At 42.2% G+C, this 27096-nt stretch overlaps 1 protein-coding gene across 1 annotated transcript in view; it reads left to right on the forward strand.

Moving 5' to 3' along the window:
• Positions 1-217: 217 nt before the first annotated feature.
• LOC119377224 (uncharacterized) overlaps positions 218-27096 on the forward strand; it is a 32361-nt gene continuing 5482 nt past the window's right edge. Inside the window, exons 1-17 of the mRNA XM_037646794.2 lie at positions 218-473; positions 540-712; positions 804-913; positions 989-1050; positions 1116-1173; positions 3072-3249; positions 3748-3861; positions 8921-9015; positions 13329-13395; positions 15902-16016; positions 16089-16370; positions 16465-16599; positions 16678-16800; positions 16867-16955; positions 19412-19500; positions 24572-24997; positions 26994-27045. Of these exons, the coding sequence (XP_037502722.1) occupies positions 443-473; positions 540-712; positions 804-913; positions 989-1050; positions 1116-1173; positions 3072-3249; positions 3748-3861; positions 8921-9015; positions 13329-13395; positions 15902-16016; positions 16089-16370; positions 16465-16599; positions 16678-16800; positions 16867-16955; positions 19412-19500; positions 24572-24997; positions 26994-27045 (2199 nt within the window). The 5' untranslated portion in view covers positions 218-442. The remainder of the gene's footprint in view (positions 474-539; positions 713-803; positions 914-988; positions 1051-1115; positions 1174-3071; positions 3250-3747; positions 3862-8920; positions 9016-13328; positions 13396-15901; positions 16017-16088; positions 16371-16464; positions 16600-16677; positions 16801-16866; positions 16956-19411; positions 19501-24571; positions 24998-26993; positions 27046-27096) is intronic.

Consider the following 27096-nt stretch of genomic DNA (forward strand, 5'->3'; position numbering starts at 1 on the left):
TTGCGATATGCGTGCTATGCGTGCTGATACGGGTAGACCTCAAACGTGTGTTTCAGTTTCAGTTTGGAGTTTGTTGTTCGTTGTATCGGCTGTATCACGTCTCGTTTCAATCAGCCGCACCAGTAACATTAAACGGATGTCCAAGAATTCAGTTTTGGTTTTCCGTTTTCGCTATGCTCCAAATCTAGGCAGCGGATATAGTAGTCTAGGCTGGTCTGGGCACATTGATTCAAAATATTCGCGCGATTCGCGCGCATCATATCATGGCGCACGCGCGCGGGCGGTAAACATCTTGAGTAGCTAGAAGCACGAGCAGTTTCGGGAACTTAGCACGTGCTGCCGTTCTCTTTATCTCTTTATTTATTGGGCAAGAACATTTGCGCAACATGAAAACTGTGTGTGAAGCGCTGAGTGTGCGTGGAGGTTTTAGGCATCTGTGATCATGAAGTGGTGGTGCCTGTTCCTGATCAGAGGTGCGTTTGTTTGTTTTGCTGTAGATTGACATCGGTGACCTGCTATAACAAATCGTTTCTCGTTAGATGATGCTGGGAAGGATATTGTGGAAGAATATTTTCGCCGTTTGAATGTGCTGACGGCTTCAACGTCATGGAAGGTGCGCTCAGCAGCGAACCACTTGCTACCGCTGATGCCCTATCGAGAGATTCACTTCGCGATCTTGCCATTTCTCCAGAGCACATGTGGGGAGCTTGAGGTATATAAGTATTTTTATTGGAAGCTTTCTGTTTTCAGAGGGTGAGTATTACTCTTCGTCCATTCTAATTCCTGCCATTCTACTGCTTTAGGTGTCATGGAAGTCGAGCAAGTTGGGTTCGTTCGAGAGTGATTTGCAAAGCTGGTTAGACGACATGGCAAGGTTGAAAGACACCTACCACTTTCCATCTCAGCCGTCGCCGTATGTATTCCTCGCTGCCTGCTTGAAACAAAGGGTTGTTTCAACTTTTTCTTCAACTTTTGATATTTACTTCAGGGCCGAAGGTGCCAGCGCCGCAAAATGCATCGACGACCTGCTCGACAATTTGCCAACCCCTGGTATGATGCTCATAAATAAATATTCCAAAGGGATGTTAAATCAGACCTTTTTTTTTTCATTTCAGGGACCTATATTCTAGAGATTATAATTGATAGAAGTCTGTTTAGTGACTTGGATGTCAAGTAAGTCTTGTTTGCATGTCAGGTTTCTTTCCTCAAACTCGAAGTTGGACCGACATACTTCTGAAAACTATTCTTCTTATCCCTACAACTTTTGCTGCGATTTTTCAGATGACATTGTTGCTTTGCATTTGTGAAACTGCACTTGCAACACACCTTGGTAGTTTAAGGGGTATTCAGACGGGGGAGGAATGCTCGGGGGGTAAAGGCGGAGCCTAGTGACGTCAGCTCGCGAGGAGAAGTCTCCACAAATGCCCCCCACTCACACGGACGAGGCAAACGGAGGGGGAGACCAGTGTTACTAGACTACTCTGGTGGCTTGCACCACCCGTTTGACGAGCTGCAGACGATCATCCAGCTGCACACTGGACACCCACTGCCGCTCTCTGCAGGAGCAAGTGCAACAATGTGGCCAAACAAGAGCCCGAAATTCCGCCACATCCCCCACCGCATGGGGATCGTTTGTCCTTTCGGGGAAAACGTCCCCGTCTCCTCCGAGGAGGCGCGGGGGGGTCACGCCCACTCGCTAATCCGTGACGTCGCGGTCACGTGATACGCAACCCCCCCCCCCCCCCGTCTCCCCCGAGCATTCCTCCCCCGTCTGAATACCCCTTTAGGGGCTATGATGATTCAAAATGAGACATCTTCTAAGGGTATTTGAAACTGTAGTGCACTATTCAGTCTAATTTAGAAACTGAATTCTGAAACATCGAGGTGGCCTTGTTGCTACTTCATAACAGACTGCCTAATCACACAAACCAAAACATTAGGGAGGAGCCATATAAATCTGCCTTTGTTGAGGTCAGGACATATGGCCCTTCACCTCTTCACCTCATTGTGTTTTGTATGTGCTATTAAACAGTGTCTACTTTGTTACAAGGCAGGCAAAAACAAGGATGTAGAAAAAATGCACATTTGACAACATACATTCAACAAGCCCATCTAGCCACCCTTATTGACTGTTAAACATTGATTAAAGAAGCCTGTGTCATGTAAGAGGTCATGTGACCTACTGAGCCACGAACTATAGGAGAGCCTGCAGCACAAAAAAAATTATCAGCAGCATAGTATGCCATAAAGCAGTGCTCACGGTCATTTATGAACCGTGTTTATGTGTGTCTGGGCGCATTAACGTTTGGTTTGTCGGCACATGTTTGTGCAAGGGTTCTGAGTTGGGCTAGTTGTTTCGCCATAATAAAGCTAATATTTACTGCTCTTATAAGGCCTCTGAACTACTTTCAACAACCTTTTTAGATATGTCAGATGAACACGCACATCATGTACACTATACTGTGACGGTAATCTTGAGAATGCAGCATCACTATGAGTTGCAGGGACACCACAAAATTAAAAAAAATATTTCTTGCTCATATCTTGGCCTTTCCAATGTCTCCATGTGTCATGATGTCACCAGGGTCAAAGCTATCGACTAGTTAGTTGACAAGGGATTACAGCGCCAAAATAACTAGAGATGATGAAGTGTTCCAAGAATTAAGAAGGGCTCGCCCTTCGTGTGCCACCAGACCTTTACGAAGCTTCCATTTAACAGAATGAAAATGTAAAAAATTTAAAGCATCAATTACATGTCACATTTGAATTCGTATATGAAAGTTGCTTATGTAAGTAAGTGGCTTTCTCATTAAACATTTGTCTTGCAGAGAACTTTCCAGCAACATGTCTGTTTAGCTGCTGCAGTTTTTTGCAAACAGTGTGGACTTTCATTTTCATATTGCTTAAATGAAACATCTGACATAGTGTGGCTAATGGAATAGCATTTTTGTTTTCATTTTGAGCATCTTTTCTTATTGTGTTGTTTAGGCCACTTCGATTTAGAGTTTGTGGCAGCCATTAATAGCATGTGTTAACTTCTATTTCTTTTGGTCACTGCCAACATTTTGCAGAGCCAACGTCTTACTCTATGGTTCCCTGTTCAGAGCCTATATGTGGCATCACGCTGCTTTTAGACCTCTGGGAGTTGGTTCTAACAGTTTACAGCTGAACACTTGGCTGGATGACCTGGGAGTTACTGGCTTTGCCCTTCAAGCTGCTTGGCTTCCCGTGTGGAAAGGACGCATCGCTGTGAGTCGAGTAATTTTGTCTAGAAGCATTGTATTTGCATTTTGGGAATACAAGTGCTTTTCTTCAGCCTTTCAATTACTTAGTCTCAAGGAAACCTAAAAGAACCACTTCCTGATAACTTCCACTTTTGATGGTTCAACTGTTCAGATATGGTAACTGTCATAGTTACCATGCCTGAAAACCACCAGCATGATGAAGGGCTCTACATTAGTCTGATCCTCTCATCTCCGATACCTCAATGGAGGCTGTTAACAGCTCTCAATTATGCTGTTTTTGATGTGCGTGAGCCATCTTTACATTGAAATGTTACATCGTAAATTTTTGCATTATTAGTGCTGGCTGTCTTCGACAGTATGTAGAAAGACATAAACGCATGCATTCTTATTGCGTCTTTTATTCTTTTCCATTCTTGATTTAGATACATATAGAAATGAGCTTTAGCATTTCTTAAAATATTGCTTTGTGTGGTTTGTTTTATGTTTATTTTTTGTGGAACAGACTGGAAATAGTGTGTCATCACGCCACTTCGAGCTTCAGTGCTCTGTTCCTGTTTTTGAATTGACGGCCTTAAACAAGATTTCAGCAGCTTCTGAGGAAAAATCTGTAAGTGAGGTAAGCATGCTATCTTTTATACTTTATGGGCAGCTGCTTGGATCTGCAGTCTTCATAGCTACTTGTGGTAGTTACAGACAGGACTGTCAAGTGGTATCAGTTTGCTATAACATTACCATAATTTTAGAAAACTGATTGCACGCTTGAGAGCAGCATGTTACCAGTGCGCTAATGCTCCATCACATAGGTTTTTTCATATTTCGTGAGCTTTCTTTGCAACGTGGAATAAAGGACTACATGAGATGTATCATACAGGAAACAATTAGTCTGGGGTTTCTGAAGGTTCTCTACAATGCTGTGATCATACTTTGGGTCTTCAGCCAATAATTAAAAAGTTAGGTAATTAAAAATAATTAATTCGCTAAGGAAAAATAAAAAATAGCCTGAGTAACTATAGGCTAGTGTGAATAGTATGTGTGTGGTTCAATTTGCTTCCGACAGCCTTTCATTTTTAAAGTCTTGGATCAAGTTATGTGGGACAACCTGTATAGTGTGCTGAAATTACGCAGTAGCAACACTAGCTTGCACTGGAGTTGCACCAAAACTGAGCAAATGCATTTCATGACAAGTGCTGACACAGCCTCTCTCCCCCATGTCATCCCTTCCTGTGTAGCCTCCAGTGCGCTCGTCAAAACGAAAGACACGCATGTACCCCAACCCCGCACAGTGTAACAGACTCTACCTGACAAATATATGCGAGGTCTGCCACACTGAGGTTGCCACATTAACTAACATGCTCTGGGACTGTTACAAAAGCCCGGAAGGTGCTAACTCTGGAACCCTTCCGCCGCGGTGGTCTGCTGCCTTGCACAGCCCCAGCCTTGGCCACCAACCTTAGGCTGTCCAGCAGGCCCGTGAGGTGGCGGTGAGGCAAGGCCTCGACGTCCCCACGTGTGAGACCTAAGGCCAGGTCGGCGAAAGCTCTGCAGGACTATCAATAAAGTTGTTACCAACCAACCAAATCTATCCGCTAGGCAGTAAAGTCCTGCACTGAGGTCATTCGATATTTACTTGGAAAAATGGCTTGGAGAAATGATAAAATTACCTGCGATGAATGAACGAATTATTCATAATAAATATTTTGTTGCAGCTTCATACTATAATTATGGAGCTGACACTGTCTCTTAACCAAAGCCGTAATGTATGATATGAACTCAACAAGAAACTGTGATTGTTTGACGGGGTGTGTTGCAGGTATCATTTCCTTGTGTAGAGCAGCCGTGGCTTAGTGACTGAAGCATAGGGCTTGAAAATAAATAGGCCATAATGCGAGTAACACCATGAGGAACTGATTTAGGATGAGAAGGTCAGTGGACGTGATTTTTTTTCATAACGTACGGAGTATCGAAAAGAAATGCAACCTTCCAAATTCCACCCCTGATACCTGTAACGCTGATGGAAACATGGCTGCAACCCGCATAAAAGACAGTGAACTACTTTCTTGCACTACTACCATTTCGTTATGACTGCACCAATTGAGACCTGAGGCAGTCTGGATGTTTTCCACAACATTTGTTAATGAGCTGCTTTACAGTTACAACACAGTTTCATCACGGTACCCTATGCTGCTAGTATTTTTGCTGGGTGATATTATTATCGCATGGAGATCCAACGCACCAAGCATGAATCCTTCATCTAAACATATGAAAGATTTCATGGATGTGTGCGGGACTTTCTCTTCGACATAACTTTTTCAGGAATCTATGCGAACAACAGTTTCAGGTGCTAATACACACATTCCATTCTTCCTTCTGATATAATTTTATTGCCTCGTTTGTGTGACCCTTTCCTTTTATTATTTAAAACTAGGGGTGTGCGAATATTCGAAATTTCAAATATTTTTCTAATAGTGTTTGCTATTCGATTCGATTCGCACTGGAATTTTACTATTCGAACTTCCCAAAAACATATTCAGTCAACGTCCGATTGAAAGTGACCCCTTCAGATTTTCAATATGCTTCACCTCATTACGCTCTCGTATTGCGGCAAAGCTGCCTTTCAAGCTCCGTTACGGTCGAACTTTGCCAAGACAGTCAACGTCCGATTGAAAGTGGTCCCTAGATTATCATTATGCTTCACCTCATCACACCTCGGTATTGCGGCAAAGCTGCCTTTCAAGCTCTGCTACAGTCACAAATGTATTAACTCAAGAAAACGCTGGTTCCAACATGATGAAAGATGTGGCAGAGGTGGGGGCTCAATTAATGCTGTTTTGGACCTGAAATTCGGGCAGGAAGTCCGAAAAATCGGAAGCCGAAGCTTTCTAGCATCCAAAATTTCAGATGTTCCTATATATTGACGTCTACGAGGCAGATTTGGAACTCCAGACTTGAAGGGAGCACACCCTTGTCCGCCACATCAGTTGGGCTTCAACAGAAGTTGAAAGAGGAGGAGAGGCTGAGGAAATGGCATCTTTGCCTATCACGTGTAAAGTGTTGTTGGCAACACTTTGGTTGCACCAATCATGTACATAAATAGAATTCGGCCTCTACATTGCCTCATTCTTGATAAGACAACTATGAAACACCACCCCACCAGTGCTTCAGCAACCTAGTGAAAAGAAACACTTTCATGTTGCTATCTCATAAGAATATGCTTAGGAATCCTCTCAAATTTTTTCTTCTGCAATTTCGCTTCGAAATATTAGAAAAATATTTGATTCGATTCGCACTCACACTTCAATATCCGAATTCGCTTCGCACCCAAAATTTTGCTATTCGCACAGCTCTATTTAAAACAATATCATCATGTCAAAGTCTGAAAGAATTTGTTTCTATATGAAGGCTGATATGTTCCCCTTGCTTGGCTAATATTTTCCCATTCACAAAATCATATCCAGAAAATTGGCCTAATAGTACAATACTCATATGAAGCGTTTATCATGCAAAAATAAATGTGTGTACACAGCATAGGTCGGCAAAAAAATTGGAGCTCTTTCAGACTCACTCAAGAAATATATCTTGCTCTGAGGGCTCATTCGGACTCAGACTCGCCAACATTTTCCTAAGCTGGACTCACTCGGACTCGGACTCGCTAAACTTTTTCTCAACCGGGCTCACTCGGGCTCAAATTCACCACCACGTTACTCAGCCGGACTAACTCAGACTGAGACTCACGGCTTGATTTGAGTCTGAGTGAGCCGACTCATGAGTCTGTTAGCGTAAAATTTGCTTTTTCGATTACGGTGTCAGTGCTCTTTAACGCCAATATCTCACATAATCGGTGATCTACGATACGCCATTTGATCTTGTACCGTCTTTACGAGTTATCAGTGGTTTCAATTCAGTAAGGACATTTTCTAAAATACTCAACTCACACGAGATATTTATATGATGAACTTCCCAGAGAAGAGATTGTGGGGGGAAGTTATGGCACCACCCACCCCCAACTCACGCCTCTGATCAATAAATAATAAGATGAAGCATGAACCCTAGTGCATTGAGACATATGGGAATAGACTTCAGTGTAAATTTAAGCCTGTATAAGGCTGATAGTAAAACTGAACATGAGTAGATAGGACCATAGGTCGGCAATAACAAGTGGAGCTCACTTAGACTCACTCAAGAAATATATTTTGCGCTTAGAGCTCACTCGAACTCAGACTCACCAATATTTTCCTCGACTGGACTCACTCGGGCTCAGACTCACTAAAACTTTCCTGAGCCAAACTCACTCGTACTCAGACTCGCCAAGATATCACTCACCCGGACTCGCTCAGACTCCCGGCCCGATCTGAGTCTGCGTGAATCTGACTGAGTCAACTCATGAGTGAGTTTGCCGACCTATGATACACAGTAGCCAAAACTTATCTGCGCTTGCCATAAGTTCTTGCATCTACTTTTTTTTTCCACAGTGCGCCATTTCATTGATAGTCAGCATTTGTGCTTGGTTTTCTTGTGTTTCTGTGTGCAAGCCTTTCCTTCTTTCATGATGAACTCCTACCAACTAGCTCAAATTCCTGTCGTTCTAAGCTTCATTTTTAGTACTCTGAGCTTGTGAAATGGTTTGATGTTCATGTTTAACCCTTTCTCTACCAGGAAAAAAGAAGAAAATCGTACCAAATTTACCGGAAATATTTTGTCGCTCAATCTGTAGAGCTTTTTGTCTGAATAAAACAGCACCGTTATTTCAATTCAGTGGGGTTCCTTTATTTTACTAATTGCATAAAAATATAGCTCGAAGGTGGCTTCACAGCACAGCAACACAATGAAAGCCGAGACACATATGGCATAACATGGACAAGATTAGCCACTTAGCATCAAGAAACACAACTATGACGAGTATAGTCGTTATTGGTTCCATGTGGGACTAATTTTTCTTGATGATGAGTGTAGTCGTCATCGGTCATCTTGGTACAAAATCTCATGACGACTATACTCATCAACGGGAGGGTAAGGGTTAAATATTATGGGGATAGCAGCATCATGCGCATGCTCATGGAATGCCTAGACTAGATTTCAAAAGAAAAAAAAAACGATTTAAAAAAAGATGTCTGAAAGAGTCCTCAAGGTGCTGTTAGTAAAAAAATTATTGCTGGATGAGGAGTCAACATGAATAAGGTGTCTAGGTTTACATCTGGATAGCATGGCTCCAATATTGAGGTTAGAGCACAGCTGTGAAATTCAAAATGACCTGTTGCAAAATGCAATAAAATAAAATTAAGTCAAAATAAAGGCAGATATTCCAGTTAACATCAAGGCATTCACTATCTCATGCATGCAGCAAGACTAGGTAGGCTCTTATGGAAACATTGGGTTGTCTATAACAAAATCCACCTACTTCTCAATGCTTTCCTGTGCTAAGCAAAGAATATTTGTCTGGCGTGCCCTGAATATTAGTGTCCTTAACTTTAGTAATCTTCACCTTGACACACCTGTAGCGCTACTGGTATGTAATTGAGTCATGAAAAATAAAAATACTTGTTTGGATGAAAGTGGAGATGAAGGCAAGACGAGCATAGCCATAAGTTTATCATTGTAAATCGAGAATATTGGCAGAAAATTATTTTTGTTGTACAGAACAACTTTTCTAATGGTGCACTTTTTTCCTCATATTACAGGACGACGTGGTTTGGAGTTCATATCTAGAGGTCTTGGAGGAATTTTCTTTTAGCAGCCTCCCAATGCACTTGGTCATTCCTGTTCCTTTTAGGCTGTATCCTTCCGTACTGTCACTCCATTTTCTGCATTTTACCTTGAATTGAACATTGCATGGTGATGGTAAATGCAGCTTACTGTCTCTTTTTCAGTATTGTTGGAACTTAAAAAGTAGTGTTCAGAACCTGATTGTTTTTAAATTAGATGCTTTCTTGTTCTTGCAGGTCTTTCACTATGATAGTAGCCATTGATTTGTTGTTTAATTTTTTGCTAAACAACTGTGGTCATTGCTCAGCCAAGAAAGGTTGCGTTGCTGCTTGTAAAAAGCTACAACGAACTAATAAAATAAATTAATCATACTTTTGCTTCAAATTTGCATAGAAATTCATGCATTTTAAACTTTTCTAATGAAGCAAGAATTTCCTATAAATTGTCATAATGAACCCCGCTTTTTGGTTAGTAACAAAGACTTGCTGATTATTGTGCACTGATTAGTAGAGGCCGGATTTTTAGGTGTTAAAAAAGCTCGTTTTTGGCGCCAAAAATAGGTAGGCAATACAACGTTTTAGGCTTCCAAAATAGTAAATATAGGCACAATAAAATTTCACATAAATGCAAATAATTTCAAACGAAGACGTGCGCGACCTGTATCTGCGACAGAAAAACAAATGTTATTGCTTAAAATGGCATAAAGGCGCCAACGGTTGAACACAGCCGTACAGTGCTTTGTCCCGCACGGTTCGCAGACCATGGTCTCTCCTGTGTTCTGCATGGCGAGTCGAGTGCCCACTGTCGAATCAACACACTCCTGAGTGTCTTTTCGGCATGACTGAGAAGGGCGGAACGGTAGCAGATAGCCAGATCGCTAAAAGAAAAGACTGGAGCGATTCCTCCTATTGTCCGGCTCGAATCGTGTAGAGCCAATTTCTTCCCTGGCAGTGAACTATTGGCGTAGCCAGGGAGGGAAGGGGGCATCGGGGGCTGCAACACCCCCCCCCCTAAACTTTTCAGTTTTGCGTGTGTATATATACACGCACACATACGAATGCCTGCACGAACATACATAAAGTATGGTTAACCCCCCCCCCCTTCCCACCTTTCTGAAAAATGTTCTGGCTACGCTACTGCAGTGAACACCTTACAAACTAAATTACAAACAAAACAAAAGCCCGTGCACATCACATTTTATTTCCTTTTTTTGCTCTTCACTCTCCTTTCCGCTGGCGACTCTCCACGGTCTCACATTCGCCAACTGCCGGCGCCATGTGAGTGCGGCGGCGAATGCTTGCTGGCGTGTCCCACTTCAGTGCTGCTGGCGGTTGCTTTCCGGAAGTTTGCTGGCGGTTGCTTTCCGGAAGTTTGCTGAACTAGAGGACTAGGTTGAACCCCAAACAGTTCTGAACAGTCAGCGTTGCCCGGTAACATGAATAACGGTTTCAAACTGCACTTGAAATCAAAACTAGAGGCTAAACAGTGTTCATATAAGTGCCAGTTTTGAAAATAGGCATTATAGGCATTTGTGAGCATTTAGGCACAAACGCCAAAAATAGGCATTTATAGGCACTATAAAAACACTATTAAAGCCCTTCTTAACCTCTAATTCATACTCATATATCAAAGTGGCGTGATAGGAACGCAAGGAACAAAATAGGCATTTGCCTAAAATCCGGTCTCTACTGATTAGGCTAAAGCCATGTGGCTTGTGATGCTGCTCATAACTCATATGATGCATCAATTTAGAACTCCTGCGAGGCAAGTTATGTGTTTTTTTCTATAGTTGCATCCTCATTACATTTATTTACGCTTGTGTTTTATTTAAATGAAAGCTCAATTGCCACCGACACTCACTGCTGTTTCCTTTTAAGCATCTTTTGAGTCATTCATATAACCCCCAATCTGTAATCCAGACAAATAATCTTGACAAAAACACATCAAAAGTCAAGACACATCATTGGCAACTGTTTGCAGCTTTCTTTTATTTACCATTAACCACCATTTCATGGGATATTCACTTACTAGTACTGGTTAACACTGGTCAATAATACATAATGTTCAGGTAAATAATACTAAATAACCCTAAACCAAGGCAATATGTGTTACATGCATAAAGTCCAGAAGAATGTAGGTTAGGCGACATTGATAGAGTGCAGGCAGCACTAGAGTGTGCGTGGCTGCCTACTCAACATCGTGGCCAGTCTGACAGGTTGCCATGCAATCGATAGCTGAAAAAGAAAAAAAGACCACTTCACATGATACCCTATGCCTACAGGTTATAGCATAACCTCAACGAAGCAGCCTATAGGCGCCATGTCAACTTCATCTTTTCCACTCCCTGTAAACTTTTCATGCTGTGTAACGCTATGAGGAATCAGAAAACCCAACTATTCAGTACTAATCACAAAGCAAAATTCACCAAGTGCACCTCCAGTGTAGTTTATCAGATACTGTTAAGTTGCAGGAGAGTGTGTATAGTACAAACCAGGCAGTGTTTAAATGATTGGGCGAGGTGGCATAAGCACAATGTAAAAAATAGGTATGGTAGTCATTTAGGTGTGCACTGTAATTAGTGTGCATGTGCACCAATGTTCAGTGACACTAGGTTGCTCAAGTTAGCAAAAAGCAAAAAAGAAAGAGAAATTGTAGAAGCCCACTACATCGCTAAAGCTGAAGGTAAATGTGTCATCGTGGGTTTACTCTGTTTGACTACTCATGAGGTATGTTTTCTAGATGAACACCTGTGCATATAGGCAGTATGCATGCCGTTCATCTTTCATTATTGTTGGCGTTTTTTTTAGATGGCATAAGATGGTGTTCTTTCAATAAAATTTCATTTGGCAGTTCAGCGCTTGTCCTCTTGTGTTCGTTATCTATTCTTGTCCTTGTTTTTTTCTCACTGCTTTAAGTTGGAGGCAAGATGAACCGACTCACCCAAACCAACAAGTTGTGTGTATGTTAATTGAAAAAAAAATTCACTTAGTGGCTTCATTTTGTTCTAGACTACTAGTATTGTGCAGGAATGTACCTTGCACAAATTAACTTCCAAATATTGATCACAACGACAGCTTTATTTAGTGCACCTCACTCTCATTTGGACAGTTAGTTCTGCTGTGTCTACTGTGTGATTGCCACTGGGCTGCTTTGTGATAACATGGGTGTTGTCTCATGAACACTTCTCGAATGATAAACCTTAAAACTTTTCTATCATCTCAAATTTTGTTTCTTGAAGCGAACCAGAGGTGTTGCTAACATGCTTATCACCATCTCATCTCATAAAGTCTGCTTCTAGCTAGGATGCTTTCTGCATTGCAGTAGTGTGTTGCAATATTTTTCTTCTGGCTGTGTAGAAAGAATATCTTTTAAACATCACACCAAGATTTGCCTGTCAGTTTTTATATTTGTAGCTGATTTTTAGTTCTAAGAAAGCAAGATTTGTCCAAATTTTCTTCTTGTGCTCACCATAACTTCATTGTGTCAAAACTACGGCACAAAACTTTTTTAAATTGAACGAAAAATACATGCATTTCGATGGAAGCAAGAAACGGTCACAGAAAAGGTTTTTAACGTCGTGGACTTAAGTATATTGAGGTTTGTTGTATTAAAGTGTGTGATATCGAGGTTCATTATATCGAAGTCTATTTTTTTTATGCGATCTTGTATTCATGTTTCATGCTTTTTAGCCTTTCTGAATTTACAAGTGCACCATTGCTAAGGCTTATAACTGTTCATGGGCACTTTGAAAGTAAATGAATTGACGTTAACTCAATTGAATTGAAAAGTCAGGTTTCGGCAGAAGGTATACTTACATGTTGGCTAAGCTTCATGTGCCGTTCAGAGGTTAGAAAGGCAATAGAATGTTACGTTGTATTTAATAGCTTTCATTAACAGTATTCTATTGGTACAGCGCGTATTTAATAAGCACTTTTAATTCTTCAGTGCACTATGCTGCAAAAAAATATTAGTGCCATTTATCACTTTTCTACCATAAAACACCCTAAAACTTTAATGGCGACTGTCTTGCATTACATCAACTTTGATGGAAAATATCAAGGCTAAAAATAGCATTAAAAATCAGTGTGTTTTAGTTTTTGAGCATTGTACAAATGTTTTACCAAGAGATGCCTTTTGTTGTTGTTGTGTTTTTTTTTTCAGTGAAAATTGAAAAGCTGGAACCATAACACTTACCAAAATGCATCTCGCAGTTTTTTTCTGCTATTTTTCAGTGTTATTTGTCATTCTAATCGTACACGTTGTAATTCTCCACTAGTTTTCATTAAGTGGGGCACGAATACATATAACTTCACTTGTGCACACTCATAACAAACATTCCGCAATTAGCTGTGCATTGCATTTGCCTTAACATCGTTTTCCTAGTGTGCCTACATCAACTATTCAGACTATGGCAGCATGGTTTTTGAAGTGCCAAGCAGCTGATCAGGAGGTATGTATGTGTGTGTATTTGTTACAGTGCAAAGTGTATTATTGCGATAGCAATTATATGGACAGTCTCGGTTGGAAAATGTCCGTCCCCGTCGCCGTCATTCACCGTATATGTATAAGTATGTATATATATAGAAAAGCCATAAAGAAAAATAATTCAGAAATTCTTTCCGACGCGCGGAATCGAACGGGCGACTTCTCGCTTTGCAGCCCGCCGCGTTAGACGTTAGGCCACGACAGCACCGTCTTTCAGCCTGCTAACGGCGAGCTATTTATATACACCATGCAATTCAGCATGCTTTCTTAGTGGCCACATAGATGGCGCGACGTGCGCGCGTGTGGCGCGCTTTAAAGATCGTCGCCCCGCTCGTGCGAACGCCATTGCTCTTCGCTCTACAGGGCGTGGTCGCTTTCGTTCGCTTATCTCGAGGAAAGAAGGGGCGGCCAATGGGGTGCTTCGCTTCGCTCGCTGCAGCGGCCGCGTTTGCGAAAGGAGCGCGCTGTTCAAACAGAAATAAGTAACAACTGTGACAATTAGTTCGCGCTCGTCTTGTGTGTACCTGTTCGTTCGTTTCGTGCGTCCTGCTTTATGTTTGAGCGGTGCGCTTCAAGTGCCGAGCTGTGACGCATTAGTTCGCGCTCGTCCTGTGTGCGTTCTTTTCGTGCGACCTTTGGGCTCGAGCGACGCGCTGGCAATTTCGAGCTGCTTTCCGTTCTTCGCGTTACATTACAATTTATTGCTATCGCATCCATTGCTTCGCCGTTGCGGCGAAACTGTGACTTTTTATGAACAAAGGATGAGTGAGATGGCGGAATGCTCATGTTGTTTTTGAACATTGCTGTAAAATTGAGGTGGATGGGTAGATGCATTACCAGTACTCATGCTTTCGAGAAAGTGCAAGTGGAAACAAATGAGGGGTCAAGGCAACATCACTAGCTCATGGAGTTGAGTGCACGAGTGGGTAGGGATGAGTGGGTGTATGGCTAATACTTAAACTTTTTTTTCTTCCTCACCCGAAATTAGATAGGTCTCAGTCAATTACACTTCGAATGCTCCAGACGGGCTCGTTCCCCTCGCGCGGCTTTCTCAGTCGTATCTCCACAGACGTTGACTCAAGCTGTCCGGACTGTAATGAGAGTTATTGTTCCTTAGCGCACATGCTTTGGCAATGCCCCGCGTTACCTAACGGCCCTCTATCCAGCGAAGCCGACTGGGAAGAGGCACTCCGGAGCCCATCGCTCCAGGCACAAATCCAGGCAATCCAGAGGGCCCAAGAAAGGGCGGAACATCACGGTGTCCCAGCCCCGACATGGACGCGGCCAGCGGCTTCCGCGGGTCCCCGATAGGGGTTCCCGCGAAAGCTCCTCAGGATCAAATAAAGTTCATTGTCTGTCTGTCTGTCATGCATTCTTGTGAAAAGAGAGCCATAAGTTATTGAGTCCTCGACAGTGATGTTGCCTTTTTTTTTTCAGTAAAAAAAAATTGAAATGTTCTGGAAAAATTGAATTTCAATATTTAGCCAGCAAAATCGGTTATGTTTGACGAGTTGGTAGGTGAATGCTCTTTAATGCCATAATGTTGGCGCAACATAGGCTGCGGAAAGTAGCTGCAATATTCTCCTCTTTAAAGACCAACAGGGACAAGTATCTGCTTGGGTGAATTCATTGAGTAAGTAGTATGTACCAACAAAGCAATCTTGGTGAGGTCACAAGGCTGGTAATGGCATAGCTTTTTTTGTTAGCAACCTTCAGACAGCACCTAAGCAGATGATGCATGTACTTGGTGCTCGACACTATGACGTAGGTCTAGGCATGCTGCCTCGGAGATGTTTCACCGCCCTCTTTTGTCGGAGGTCATACCAGGGAGCCACATGTTCTAGGTCATGCCCTTGTCGTGAGTCATTTCCTGGAAGTGGTAAAGGCAGCGGGATTTTTTTTTTTCAGTTTCGGTATACGAGTGGCTATTTGTAAGCTTTCTGTGACGCTCCTACTCATATTTCAAACATGAAATTGTGCATGGAGGCTCTTCTATATGTATGCTATATGTATTTGGAACTAGGAACTATGCCTTTTGGGTGGTGTAAAATTTTTTTTGCGGTTAGCCTAGTGGGATGGGTGCATGTGGGGCTTGAGCAGCTGCCGACCATGCAGCGGTTTACTACTGGTGAGCTTGCGCAGAGACGATGAAAAGAAATGTGAACAGTGCGGCGCGTCAGTGCTTTGCTGTTTGCATTTCTTCTAATTACGCTCTTGGTGGCAGTAAAAAGACGCTAGAGTCGTCCTTGATTGTATCGTGGATGACTTTTATTACCAGCAACCAAGGTTACAACTGCTTGAAATGAAATGCGAACAGCGAAGCGCATAGGTAGCGTACTGTTCATATTTCTTTGCATCACATTAGTATGTGTCATTTGTTGTATAGAATGAGTACTTCTGAGAAGTGATCACATTCGCTACGAGCATGGGGCCTGCCGCTCAGCACATATTCTTTAATTTTCATTGACTAGAGCTGCGTGACTGTGCGGCTGTCATATTGGGATGACGTTGAGCTCAAAACAAAACCATCCAAGCCCTCTAGCTCAGAATGGCAGCGTAATCTACTGATGGAAAGGCCATTGCAGTGTGAGTTTGCCTTTCTCAGTTCTTTTTTTTTTTCGTGTGATTGTTAAAATGAACTTATGTTACAATTTGCAGCTGCTTCAGTGGGCGACCAGTGCCTTCAGAAACCAAGTGGCCACTTGCATTTTATATTATTGTCAAATGGCAACATGAACCTCCTTTTCCCTTTGCGGAAAACGCCTTCCGCAACAGAAATGTGCCTCTACTCTGGCAGAGAGAGCACTTCCTCGCCACCCGTTCTTGAAAGTGCTACATGCGAGCTGCTGCAAGACATCCCACTTGTTTGCACCGATAGCATTCTTGATTCTGTGCATCACAACAATTCACATCGCCTTGCTCTGCTCAGGAACTTTATTGGTAAAGCTCAGATTCATTTATTCACTCTTTATTTCCCCATGTTTTTTTTGTTCTGTACCATTACCAGTCTCAGTGCATTCATCTATTATTTCAGCTGGTGGTCAAAGCTCCAGCCACGATGTTGAAGCGCTTGAAAAATCTTTCGATAAGATGAGTGTGGATGAGTCTGAATGGGTGATTCATGCTTCTGGGAAGCCTTCTGTGAGCCCACCTGACCACGTGAAATATGGTTAGACTCTTTCATTTGCCAATGTTTATGCTCTGTTTACTATTTTGTGCACATATACATTACTTCTTCTTCCTGTAGCGTCTCTCGGTGATCCTTCTGACTGGCCTGAAAGGCGGTTTCTTGTTTCTGAGTCACTCAAGGGATCGGCATCCGGTGAAAATCACGCACTGTCCAACGCAGGTGGTAGTCCTGGCCAGAAGAGTAAGTGGCCATCTTGCAGTGTTATTGAAATAAGTTACTCTTTCACTTGTATTCATTCATTTCTAGTGCTTTCTATATCAGCTGCTGAGATAATTAGACTGTTTGATGAATCTGGACATGCCAAACGAAAACCATTGCACCCTGTTCATGCTGTGGTGAGTGTGGCAAACTTTTCCTGTAATTATGTTTGACTTTTGCGTATTTTAAGAGAGCTAGCTTTTTTCTTTTTTTTTTATTGAGGTGATATATATAGAGTGTTCTTTGCAAAGACTGGCAAAAACCTTTTTAATCACTTATAAGAAATGGCACAATTCTAGTCCGTAAGATGCATTACTCAAAGTGGTGGGCATTACTCGCTTGAGAAATTGAAATGTGTAATTATGTACTTAACGAGGTTTCTCTAATTAAGTTTTTGATTATCTGCTTTATAGTGCATATTACAATTTATTAATTGCAGGCAGTGAGTTTGTAGGGAATATTGAGCAATTCTGAGGATGACACCAGTTAAGAGATATTTATTGCTGAAGTTTTTCATGAAATACATTAGCATTCCAGTTATTTTTGTGCTTCAGTGCATGGAGCACCATTTTGTTAAAAAGTAAATGCAGTGGATATTTACTGCAAATTTGGCGCATATCTTGAAACTCGTGTCATCCTCAGGGTTCATCCCCAAGTGAATATGCCGCGCAGTGTCACTGATTACAATTAGTAAACTGCAATATATGCTTATATTATACCGGGTGCGTGGGCTATTTGAGAACATTATTCACTATCACCATAAATACTAGCAGCTTCGCTATATCTATCTAGGCATGTAGCTTTGTATATTGACAATTCATTTTCAGATGGTGACTGCATATGGCTTTATGCAGGAAATGAACCATCATGCAGTGCTAGTTGCCTTAGCCTCTGACCACAGAGACTTGGAAATTGCCGTGTTTCTGAACATGACAACATCTTTTGTTCGCAAGGTTTGAATGGTGAGCAGTGGATGTTGTACACCATCTGCTGCTATCGTGTCTTTGTCCTGTTCTCGTTTATAAAGACGTAGTGCAACAAGAAACCATGAACATAAGTCCTTTCAGGGTGACATGGCATTTCTGATGAAGAGGAAGAAGTTGAGATGGCAGCCAGAACTGATTCTGAGTAGCATCTGCAAGCCATTGTGAATCCAGGAATGTTAATGAGAGAAATTGCAAAGGAGCTCCAGGTTGCAGAATCAACTATCTGGCTTGCAGTGAATGAGTACTTGAGGTACCATTCCTATGTCACAAGGAAAGGCCAATTCATATACTGTGGTAAAACTTGGCAGAATTGTTTGCTCTGGTCCAAGCAGTTGCTGAGCAAACTGAAGATCCCTGAGGATTACAGAATGCTCTATTGTTTTATTTTAGATGAAAAGAACTTTGACCAGGACTTAAAAGCTAACAGGCACAGCAATATGTGGCTTTTCACAAGCCCCGGTGTGGTGCAAACAGTAATGCACACAAAATTTTCATCAGCGGTGATGGTGTTAGCTGTCGTCACCAATGAGGGTGATTCCATGCCACTGCACTTCTTTGAACAAGGACTCCGTGTTAATGTGGCTGCGTACAAGGAGGTGCTTGATTGCCATTGGAAAGCCTTAGATGCAAGGATGACCTTATATACTTCAACAATATTTCACTCCCACCCACACCACCTTCGTTGCCCAAGAGTTGCTGGCCAAAAACGTCAACGACCACATTACCCTGAACCTGTGGCCACCCAGTTCTCTATATTTAAATCCATTGGACTGTGATGTATACAATGTCATTGAGAGGTAGTACAAGTAGCCAGAGTTTGCGAAGCTGTATTGAATCTGTTTTTACTGCTGAGGGCGACATTGTTGAGTAATTTTGGGAATAAACACTAGCAGAAGTACTAGTTCCTGAAAATTTATGGACATATGTTTTATTTTTACCTGAGATATGTTTTGCAGTACATCAACTGACTGCCATGTTCTCAAATACCTCGCACACCCGGTAATCAGCTAAATACATAATTAGTTTTCCATTGTAGTGCATCATTCTATTTCTTGTAAGTAATGTTTGCCTGCTCGAGTTGTTCTGCTCAAGGACTAGAAATGTGGTATCTCTAATGGGAAATTACAACATTTTTGGACAGTCTAAGGGACACAGCTTCAGCATGTGTATCGAATGCCTGAATGGTATAATTCAGGTGTTCAGTATCCTGACGAACTCACATGGACACTGATATTTTTGTCCAAACTTTGTGGTCCAGCAAAGCAATATAAAGTGAAAGCTCTGCACCACCAACGCCATGGAGTGACACTCACCTGCCATGAGTGTGACTCCGTGGAATTGATAGTGGAATTCCTGGTTTTGTGAGTGCAGTCCATTATATATATATATATATATATATATATATATATATATATTTTTGATTTTCCACATTTGTCGTTCTGAACAACAAATAATGTGGCATTTTGTATTAGTTCCCTTGAAGATGAAAAATCGGTCTTCAAGCTGCATTAGGAGCTCGAAGTCTTGACTGTATCGCCGCAATGGCCCAATAGGTAATGATTTTGTACTAATGATTGAATCAAATGCAACAATAATTGTATTTTTAGGGGCAAAGCACCAAGCCATCAATCGCTAGGAACGAAGTGGAAAGCACATATTGGCCAGATGTCCTTCAGTGCAAGTACCATGATATGTAGTAAGTATGTAATAATTAGCTGTTTAACCTTGCAGTGATTGCTGTTGTGCTGGATTGTAAGCACCTTAACATTTAATGTCAATGTGCCAGCAACGTCACCTTTGTTGTGCGATTGTTAGAACCTGTTATACCTATAGTCGGCTACAACTTTAGAAGCCTGCGGCATTTCCTCCCCAAATGCAAATGCACACAAGCCTGCACCAATGGGTGCGCACTCCAGACTGACGTCATGAGCCGGATGGCTGGTAACCCCACATTGCCGAGTGCCTGAGCGGGATTGTTTTCTTAGTCGTTGAGGCGAACGGCTGCTGCACTCGGTTGTCTGGCTGCGGTCTCTCTGGTCTTCTTAATTTGTACCCGACTATAGGTACAACTGGGAATGTATAAAAAATTCTCAACTGAGAGTGATTTCCACTATGGGAAATTTATATCTAGACAGTTGTGACATGTCCAAGTTGTAGAGCTTCGTCATTGTACCAAGCATCTAACCACAATCAATGTATTACCAAAGCCTGCTAGGGAAGCAACGAAGTCAAAGAATTCTCAAGGAAAGATTCTACTTACCCACTGTGGCAGTCACACGCACACGGATTGTTCATTTGAAGCAAGCTGGCTGCATTTTATTTTATAAACAAAAAAAAATGGCTCATGAAAATGGCAGCATTCACAGACAGTACTCCTGCTTTCTGCTTGGTACTTTTGCTTCTATGGGGCTACAAGATAATCTGGGGCACTATTTTAGAGCAGATTCTTCTGCTTGATTCTATGCTAGTTTTATTCATCACTTGTATCTGGCTGATCTTTTTGATAGCAGGGGCAGACCGTTCCTTCAAGCACTGATGAGACGCGAAAAGTGTGAGAAGTAGGATTGTGTGAATATTCGAACGAATATTACAGTATTCGAACTCGCTTCGAAACAAATTTAAACTATTCTAAATTTTGAAGTATTCGAAATGAACGAATAGACATATATAAATCGCATGTAACCCCCTGTAAAGGTGGTTTCGCTGTATTGCAGGAGTGCTATGCCATGAAAACACCTATCCAGGGGAAATCTGTACTGCTGCGAAGCCCCACTTCGAGGTTAAATGAACAAATTACCCTCACATCGATTCATCATTTTTTTAAGTTTATAAGCATGTTAAACCGGCTTATATGCTCTGATAATAGTAAAATTTAAAACGTAATGTATTTTACAAGTTTTCACTCGCATTCTACCGAAAGTCAAATCCTGCTACTAATAAAAGTTGCTTCCACTTCCCTTTGAACCAGAAAGAATGACATTTGCACATGCCTTGTTTCAATTAAAATAAAAAATATTGTGCAGGTTAGTTGGGTCATGACAAATATGCTCCTTTTTCTTTATAATATGTGATATATACTATTCGAATTTGATTTGAAATTATTCGAGAAAATCACTATTCGCTTCAAACCTAAAATTTACTATTCGCACAAGCCTAGTGCGAAGTCCTTAGTATATGAAAAGGCATCGCTACAAGGTAGCAGCCCTAGGGCAGGAGGTGCTTAAGCCTGCCTGCCCTAGGGCTAGGGAGGGGGGAGTATAAGTGGGGGTGTCACCAGCCCCTCCTTTCTCCAACGTTCCACTTCCGTTATGCAGGACAGGCCGAATGTCCATGCAAACTGTGTAGTTGTTGCACAAAGGAATATTACAACTGTTGCCTTTCATTCGTAAATTCTATTCTGATATTGGTAAATGTTTGAACCACCCCCAAACTTGAAGAACACTTCCATAGCCTCTGGATACTTGTGAGAAAGATCTACCCTGTGTCACTGCCTGTTAGCTATAGAAAGCTGTCATTTTATTATAGCATTAAAAAGTTTTTAAACTGACTACTCAATTAATATCTTTATTTTGTTTGAGGGCCTAAATAAAATACTCAGTGCCATTCCACTTTGTAAAGGTGGATGACCAGCGGAGCTGATGGGTGCATGACCTTCTTTGGGAGTTGTCGAAGGGATGCGTAAGCATTAAGTTCCATTGCAGGTTGCGGCCTTCCTCAGAACGCTGTTTTCGGGTGGCGTCAGCGTCTTCTTTGTAACATTCATCAGCATTTTGTGCAGTCCCTTAAAAGGCGTGTGGAAAAATGCATGTTTGTCATGAAATTTTCGCAAAGGAGCAATTTTCCTGATGTGCACAATTCTCCGTGTCGGCTCAATATGTTGTCCTGCAGAGGGCTTTTATTCCACCACCACGAAAGTTGACAAAGCCTTCATTAGTAAAACCTTCATAGAAAGTGTTCTCTATTTACATTTGTTCTGCACCGTGGGTACAGCGCATTCATATCGTTCGAATATAATCACTTCCTGTAAGGATGGGCGTTTGGCCCAGTGTTAAAGGGGTCATGAACCACTTTTCCAAGTAATGATCTAATGGCCTCAGTATCGGAGTGTACTGCCTCCCGAATCGATTGCCGCAAAAATTTCTCGAATCCGTCAAGAATCAGCGGAGTTACAGGGGTTTGGCGCACGCTCCCAGCGCTTTCTCTCTTTTCTCGTGCCGGCGAGCGCACTGGAAGCTAGACAGGGAGGGATGGCATGGGGCAAAGAAGTTACGCCAGCGCGCGTCATGAAACGCGATCGCTCTCCCGCTGTGATTCGCTTGCGCGAGTGCGGCTACCGTTACTGAGGAGTGCGGCGCCGGCAAGGGGCGGCACCCCGCGGCAAGAAGCGCATCTGATCCGAACGCCGCTCTCGATTTACGTCGGCTATCGGCCAATAAGCATGCTATGGGTCTTGCGACGTACAGCGGACCGACGCCCCGCCCACCGACGAGAGTGAGAACCGGCCTCTGTTTGAAAAGAGGGTGCCTGGGGAAACGGCAACTTCGCGCTCCGCTTGTGGCCATTACGCGGCGCGCAAGACTGTAATATTTGGCAGAGCAGTTCATAGCCGTGTCAGCTTTCCGCAGGATGTGTTTTTCAATCAGCCCAAGGGGTGCTTCATGACCCCTTTAAGACACTTGCTTTGGGAGCGTGGGGTCCTGGGTTCAAATCCTTCCAAGAAAAGTTAGTTTATTTTATTTCTTTATTCTCACGACATTTTTTTCTAATGTATTAGTTTCTTCCGCCACCTGATAGAGGGCGCAAGAGATTCCACTTTAATGCTTCAAGGTACGCCACTGCTCCCTAGGTGGTGCTAGGAGTTTTTGGTCTATGCACGCAGTGATCTGCTGGAAACTAGCCCAGCGTATAACAGCTCTGCTGCAAAAAGTGTTCTCGCTCAAGTTCCTTAATTTGACTTTTAGCCGCAACAATTACCATTCAGACTGACTTTGTGTATTGCAAATTGGGTCTGCATATTTATAGTGGTACAGTCTTTCATACTGACTTGAATCACGAAGGTTGGAACAATAGCTTTGCAAAGAACCAGCATCTAATGTTCTACCTGATGTAAATATTCAATCATAAATACTTGAACCAATGAAAAATATTTTTTCTGAGTCTTGCATTAAGTGTATCCTGCAAACAGTTCCACCTTTTGTTTTTTATTCTGTGCACCAAACTTAGCACTATATGACTTTATTAAAATCAAATGCAGTAGTGACTGCAATATGGCTGCAACACAATTAAGGGGGGACATGGTGTGTGGAGATATTTTCTGTATCTTATGTCCAAACCAGATGAAATTAAATAGACTTGTTTCGTTTTTCATGCTGATTTCAAATATACAATAATCTTTCTTGTAAGCAAACTGGTTTACGAGATACACAAACCTGCCTCTCTATTGTTTCCGGAGACAATAAGAGAAATGCCGTTCAGCAGAAAGTGAATATTATCAGATAGCTAGATACTACTATAAGCAATAAGTGCAACGCTGCAAACAGTTTTCAGATCGTATCATAACTAGTCATTCTGCAGATGATCGAAATTCAATGTTTGTACCATGACTACCATAAAGAAAAAACAAAATCAATTTTAAAAAATCTATGAGCAGAAAATTAGAATTCTGCTCTCAGCACTTTGTGATACACAGCTTGGGCTTTATGTTAAAAAAGTAATTACAGCTCTAGCTGTTCTAGATCATGAGGTATGACTCCGACAAGCTAAATAAATGACCCAAAAACATTTAACGTTCAGCTCGTACTCATTGCACAGATCTAAACTGCAGATGAAATACTGATCTTATAAGACTTCTCTTAGGCTTTACATGCGAAATAATAGCTGTAGATGTCCATAATATCATTTAAAAAACACTTTTTTCTTTGATGATTTTTTTGTCTCCACAAGCCATGTCCCCCCTTAAAGGGACACTAAAGAACAAAACGATTTTTCTCGCATTAGTAAAGTAGCCTTCCACGATACCAAAAACAACACGCTTTCTGTGCGCAGACGCTTAATAAGCGAGAAAACACACAAAAAGAAAATACAGGTGGCGACGCCACCTTAGAATTCCCGCACCATTTGCCGTGACATCACATATTTTTGACGGCGCCTGCTTGGGCCTACGTAGTTCCTAATCGGTTAAATCGAAGTACATTGTCCTGTGAGGGGACCAGAGACTTGACATAACGAGTTTGTGGAAATTTCGTCAAGCCAGTGACGCCAAAATACGTTAAATGCTCTTTGAAGTCTTTTACGTCACGAATTACAAAGTTCGGCGCAAAATTTAAAAATGAAACTTTGAACTTGGTTTTCTCCTCTAATAATAAACCTATGGTGGTGAAATAAACTACACAAGAGTTCTCCGAGCACACTTTATGAATCTAAACCAATTCATTGTTTCTCTTTAGTGTCCCTTTAAGCCTGCTATTAATGTACTGCAGTATGCTTGAAAATGTGATCAGAGGACCACATTCAGTGGGCTCATGTACTATAGTAATAATTTTTTGAGTAAATTGTTCATTGTACCACTTTTGATTTCTCAATGCATTTCAAAATGTTAACAGCGCATAGAACGATTAGGAAGGGACGAGACAACAGAGGTAAACAGTGCTCTTTACCTTTGTTGTCTCGTCCCTTCCTAATCGTTCTTTGCGCTGTTAACATTTTGAAATGAATCCACACCAACATGCCCAAGCATCAACCCTTGCAAACTACATTTCTCAATGCAGTTACAACACAGACTCTGAAGTACTGGAGAGCTCCTGCTGTGCAATGAAAGAGCAATGCTTGGTTGATGAGACAGCTACGACTTGCACATCTAGTCTGGAAAGTTCAACGCTGCCCCAATCCAAATCTAGGAAACCTTCAAGCAAGGCATGTGTTCCTGTACGCAAGAGTCCTCAAAAGCATAGTCTTAACAGGGACCGAACCACGCTGCGAGGCCACCAAGAAAAGCACTCTCTCTCGTCAACACGCAATGATCATGTTGCATCGGCATCTCTTCGTAGGAGCCCACGAAAGGCTTCTTCAACTCAGAATGTGCCACGGAAGACAGTCCCTCTAGCCCGGAATAGCCCGCAAGCTGCTGCTTCTCCCTTTTTGCTGCGAAGGAGCCCACGTAAAAATGCCAGAAAACACGAATATGATGATTCAAGGTGGGCTGGTTTTGTTCTCTTGCATAATTTCGAAAGGATATGAGCACATGGAGCATGTTACTCGGGCAGCCAAAGAGCTCATATAGGTATTGGGGCTGGCACAAATGTAGTGCACAGATAGATGTTGTCGAATGAAAACAATTGTACAGCATTCCCAACATCACGATTCACCAAATTGTGTGCTATGTTTCTTCCAAAGGAAGTGTCATAAAATCCTGGCTTCTCACACATTGTGCCTGCAGGCAGGGCCGTACCCAGGAATTTTTTGGGGGGGATGTTTGTGTGCAGAACGCCTAACTTCGGCAACTGGTGGTCGCTGTGAAGGCGTGAAAGTATTTTAGTGTCACCCGAAAAGTTAAAGCATGAAAAAATTTCGGGGGGTGTCAGAACCCCCTCAACCCCCCCTTAGTTACGGCTCTGCCTGCAGGATGTCATGTACATGGTTTCGTTTCCTGAAATAGTTGGTTTGCAGCCCAGCTTCACAAATGGACCACTTTGCAGCTAAATCCCAATAAAATTCACACTGATATACAGTGCCACTCACGTTAACAGCTAAGCTTGAGAAGAAGTTGACTGTGCAATGAGAACAAGTGAAAGATGATAGGTGTAATGTCAAGAGATGGAAAGACAGCACTGTGCATGAGTAAGCAGACATGGGTAGCCTATTCTACTTGACATTAAGTGGAAGCAATGAATTCTGCACTGAAGTTCCAGAATGGGTGCCAAGGGGAGGGAAGTGTAGTCGAGGGTGGCAGGCAACTACTGAAACTGGGAAAAATTTGCAGGCAAATGATTGGGTCAGCTAGTGTAAGTTGGGGGTAATTGGAGATAGGTAAAGGATGCCTGCAGTGGACGTAAGGTGGTGGTGATGTAGGTGAGGATGATAAACTCTTCCGGTTAATACCTGCCACGGTGGTCTAGTGGTAATTGCGCTCGACTGCTGACCCGAAGGTCGCGGGATCGAATCCCGGCCGCGGCGGTTGCATTTTCGATCGAGGCGAAAATGCTTGAGGCCCTTTACTTATGTTTAGGTGCATGTTAAAGACACCCAGGTGGTTGAAATTTCCTGAGCCCTCCACTACGGCAGCTCTCATAATCATATCATGGTTTTGGGACGTTAAACCTTAACAATTATTAGATTAAGCCTTGAGATTTAAGTGAAAAAAAAAAAAAAAGAAAACATTTTCGTTTCTCCAAATAAGTTCATAGAAGATGTTCATTTCTGGCAGGTGGTGACAAAAAGAAGTACTTATGGCAGCGCATTTTTATTTTAATATTAGCTCAGTTGAGCGGACTGCTTTCTTTACAGCCTCTCTGGTATATGATCTCCCCTCTTCACGTTTCCTTGTTCTATGCAAGCGTACATGCTTACATGACGTTCTTACACACTTGCATGTGCTTGCACTGGTTGGCAAAAGGACTCGCACCCACTCCTCATCAGTAGTTTTCGTGCTGATAATGTGTGTGCATGTACACACGTGCATTTAAGCATGCACGTCCAGACACTGTGGACAGAAATGTGCGCATGTGTTAGTGGATGATGCTCATGGCCATATGCCATTTAAAAGAATAAGTATTAAGGAAAATGACCGCTCTCTTTGTGAGCGCCAATTTTTGCATGTGCTTCTCTCATCGTAAGTGTACAATGTGAAGGTTAGATGTGGGTGTAAGCAAGGCGGTTTCAAGAGCAGTTCAGTTTAGGTTACACTTGTCCATGTCTTAAATGTCCACATTTAATCTTCACGCTGTACACTTACTATAATAGTTCACCAACATGTCCAATCAGCCTCATTGCTACTCTTAGTCATTAATGAGTACTACTAGATAATCCTTGCGCCAGATTAGCGTTGTTTGTCACCTCTGTGCTGTCACTATTTGGCTTGCGTGGCCCAAGTGGCTTTATGTATAGTATTGAATGTTTTTATGCACTGAGGAAGTCCTTATCTTGCATTCATTTAGTGTAGGAATGAAGTGATTATATGCATTCTCATCACAGGAGAGAGACAGTTGATGCAAATGGTGGTTCAGCAGCTGAGAAACTCCGATTGGTGAGTTATTGCTCTGTTTGTGAAGCTTGCTACAAATATGCAAGAAATGTA

The sequence above is a fragment of the Rhipicephalus sanguineus genome, chromosome 1 (assembly GCF_013339695.2).
Source record: "Rhipicephalus sanguineus isolate Rsan-2018 chromosome 1, BIME_Rsan_1.4, whole genome shotgun sequence".
Classification (NCBI taxonomy): domain Eukaryota; kingdom Metazoa; phylum Arthropoda; class Arachnida; order Ixodida; family Ixodidae; genus Rhipicephalus; species Rhipicephalus sanguineus.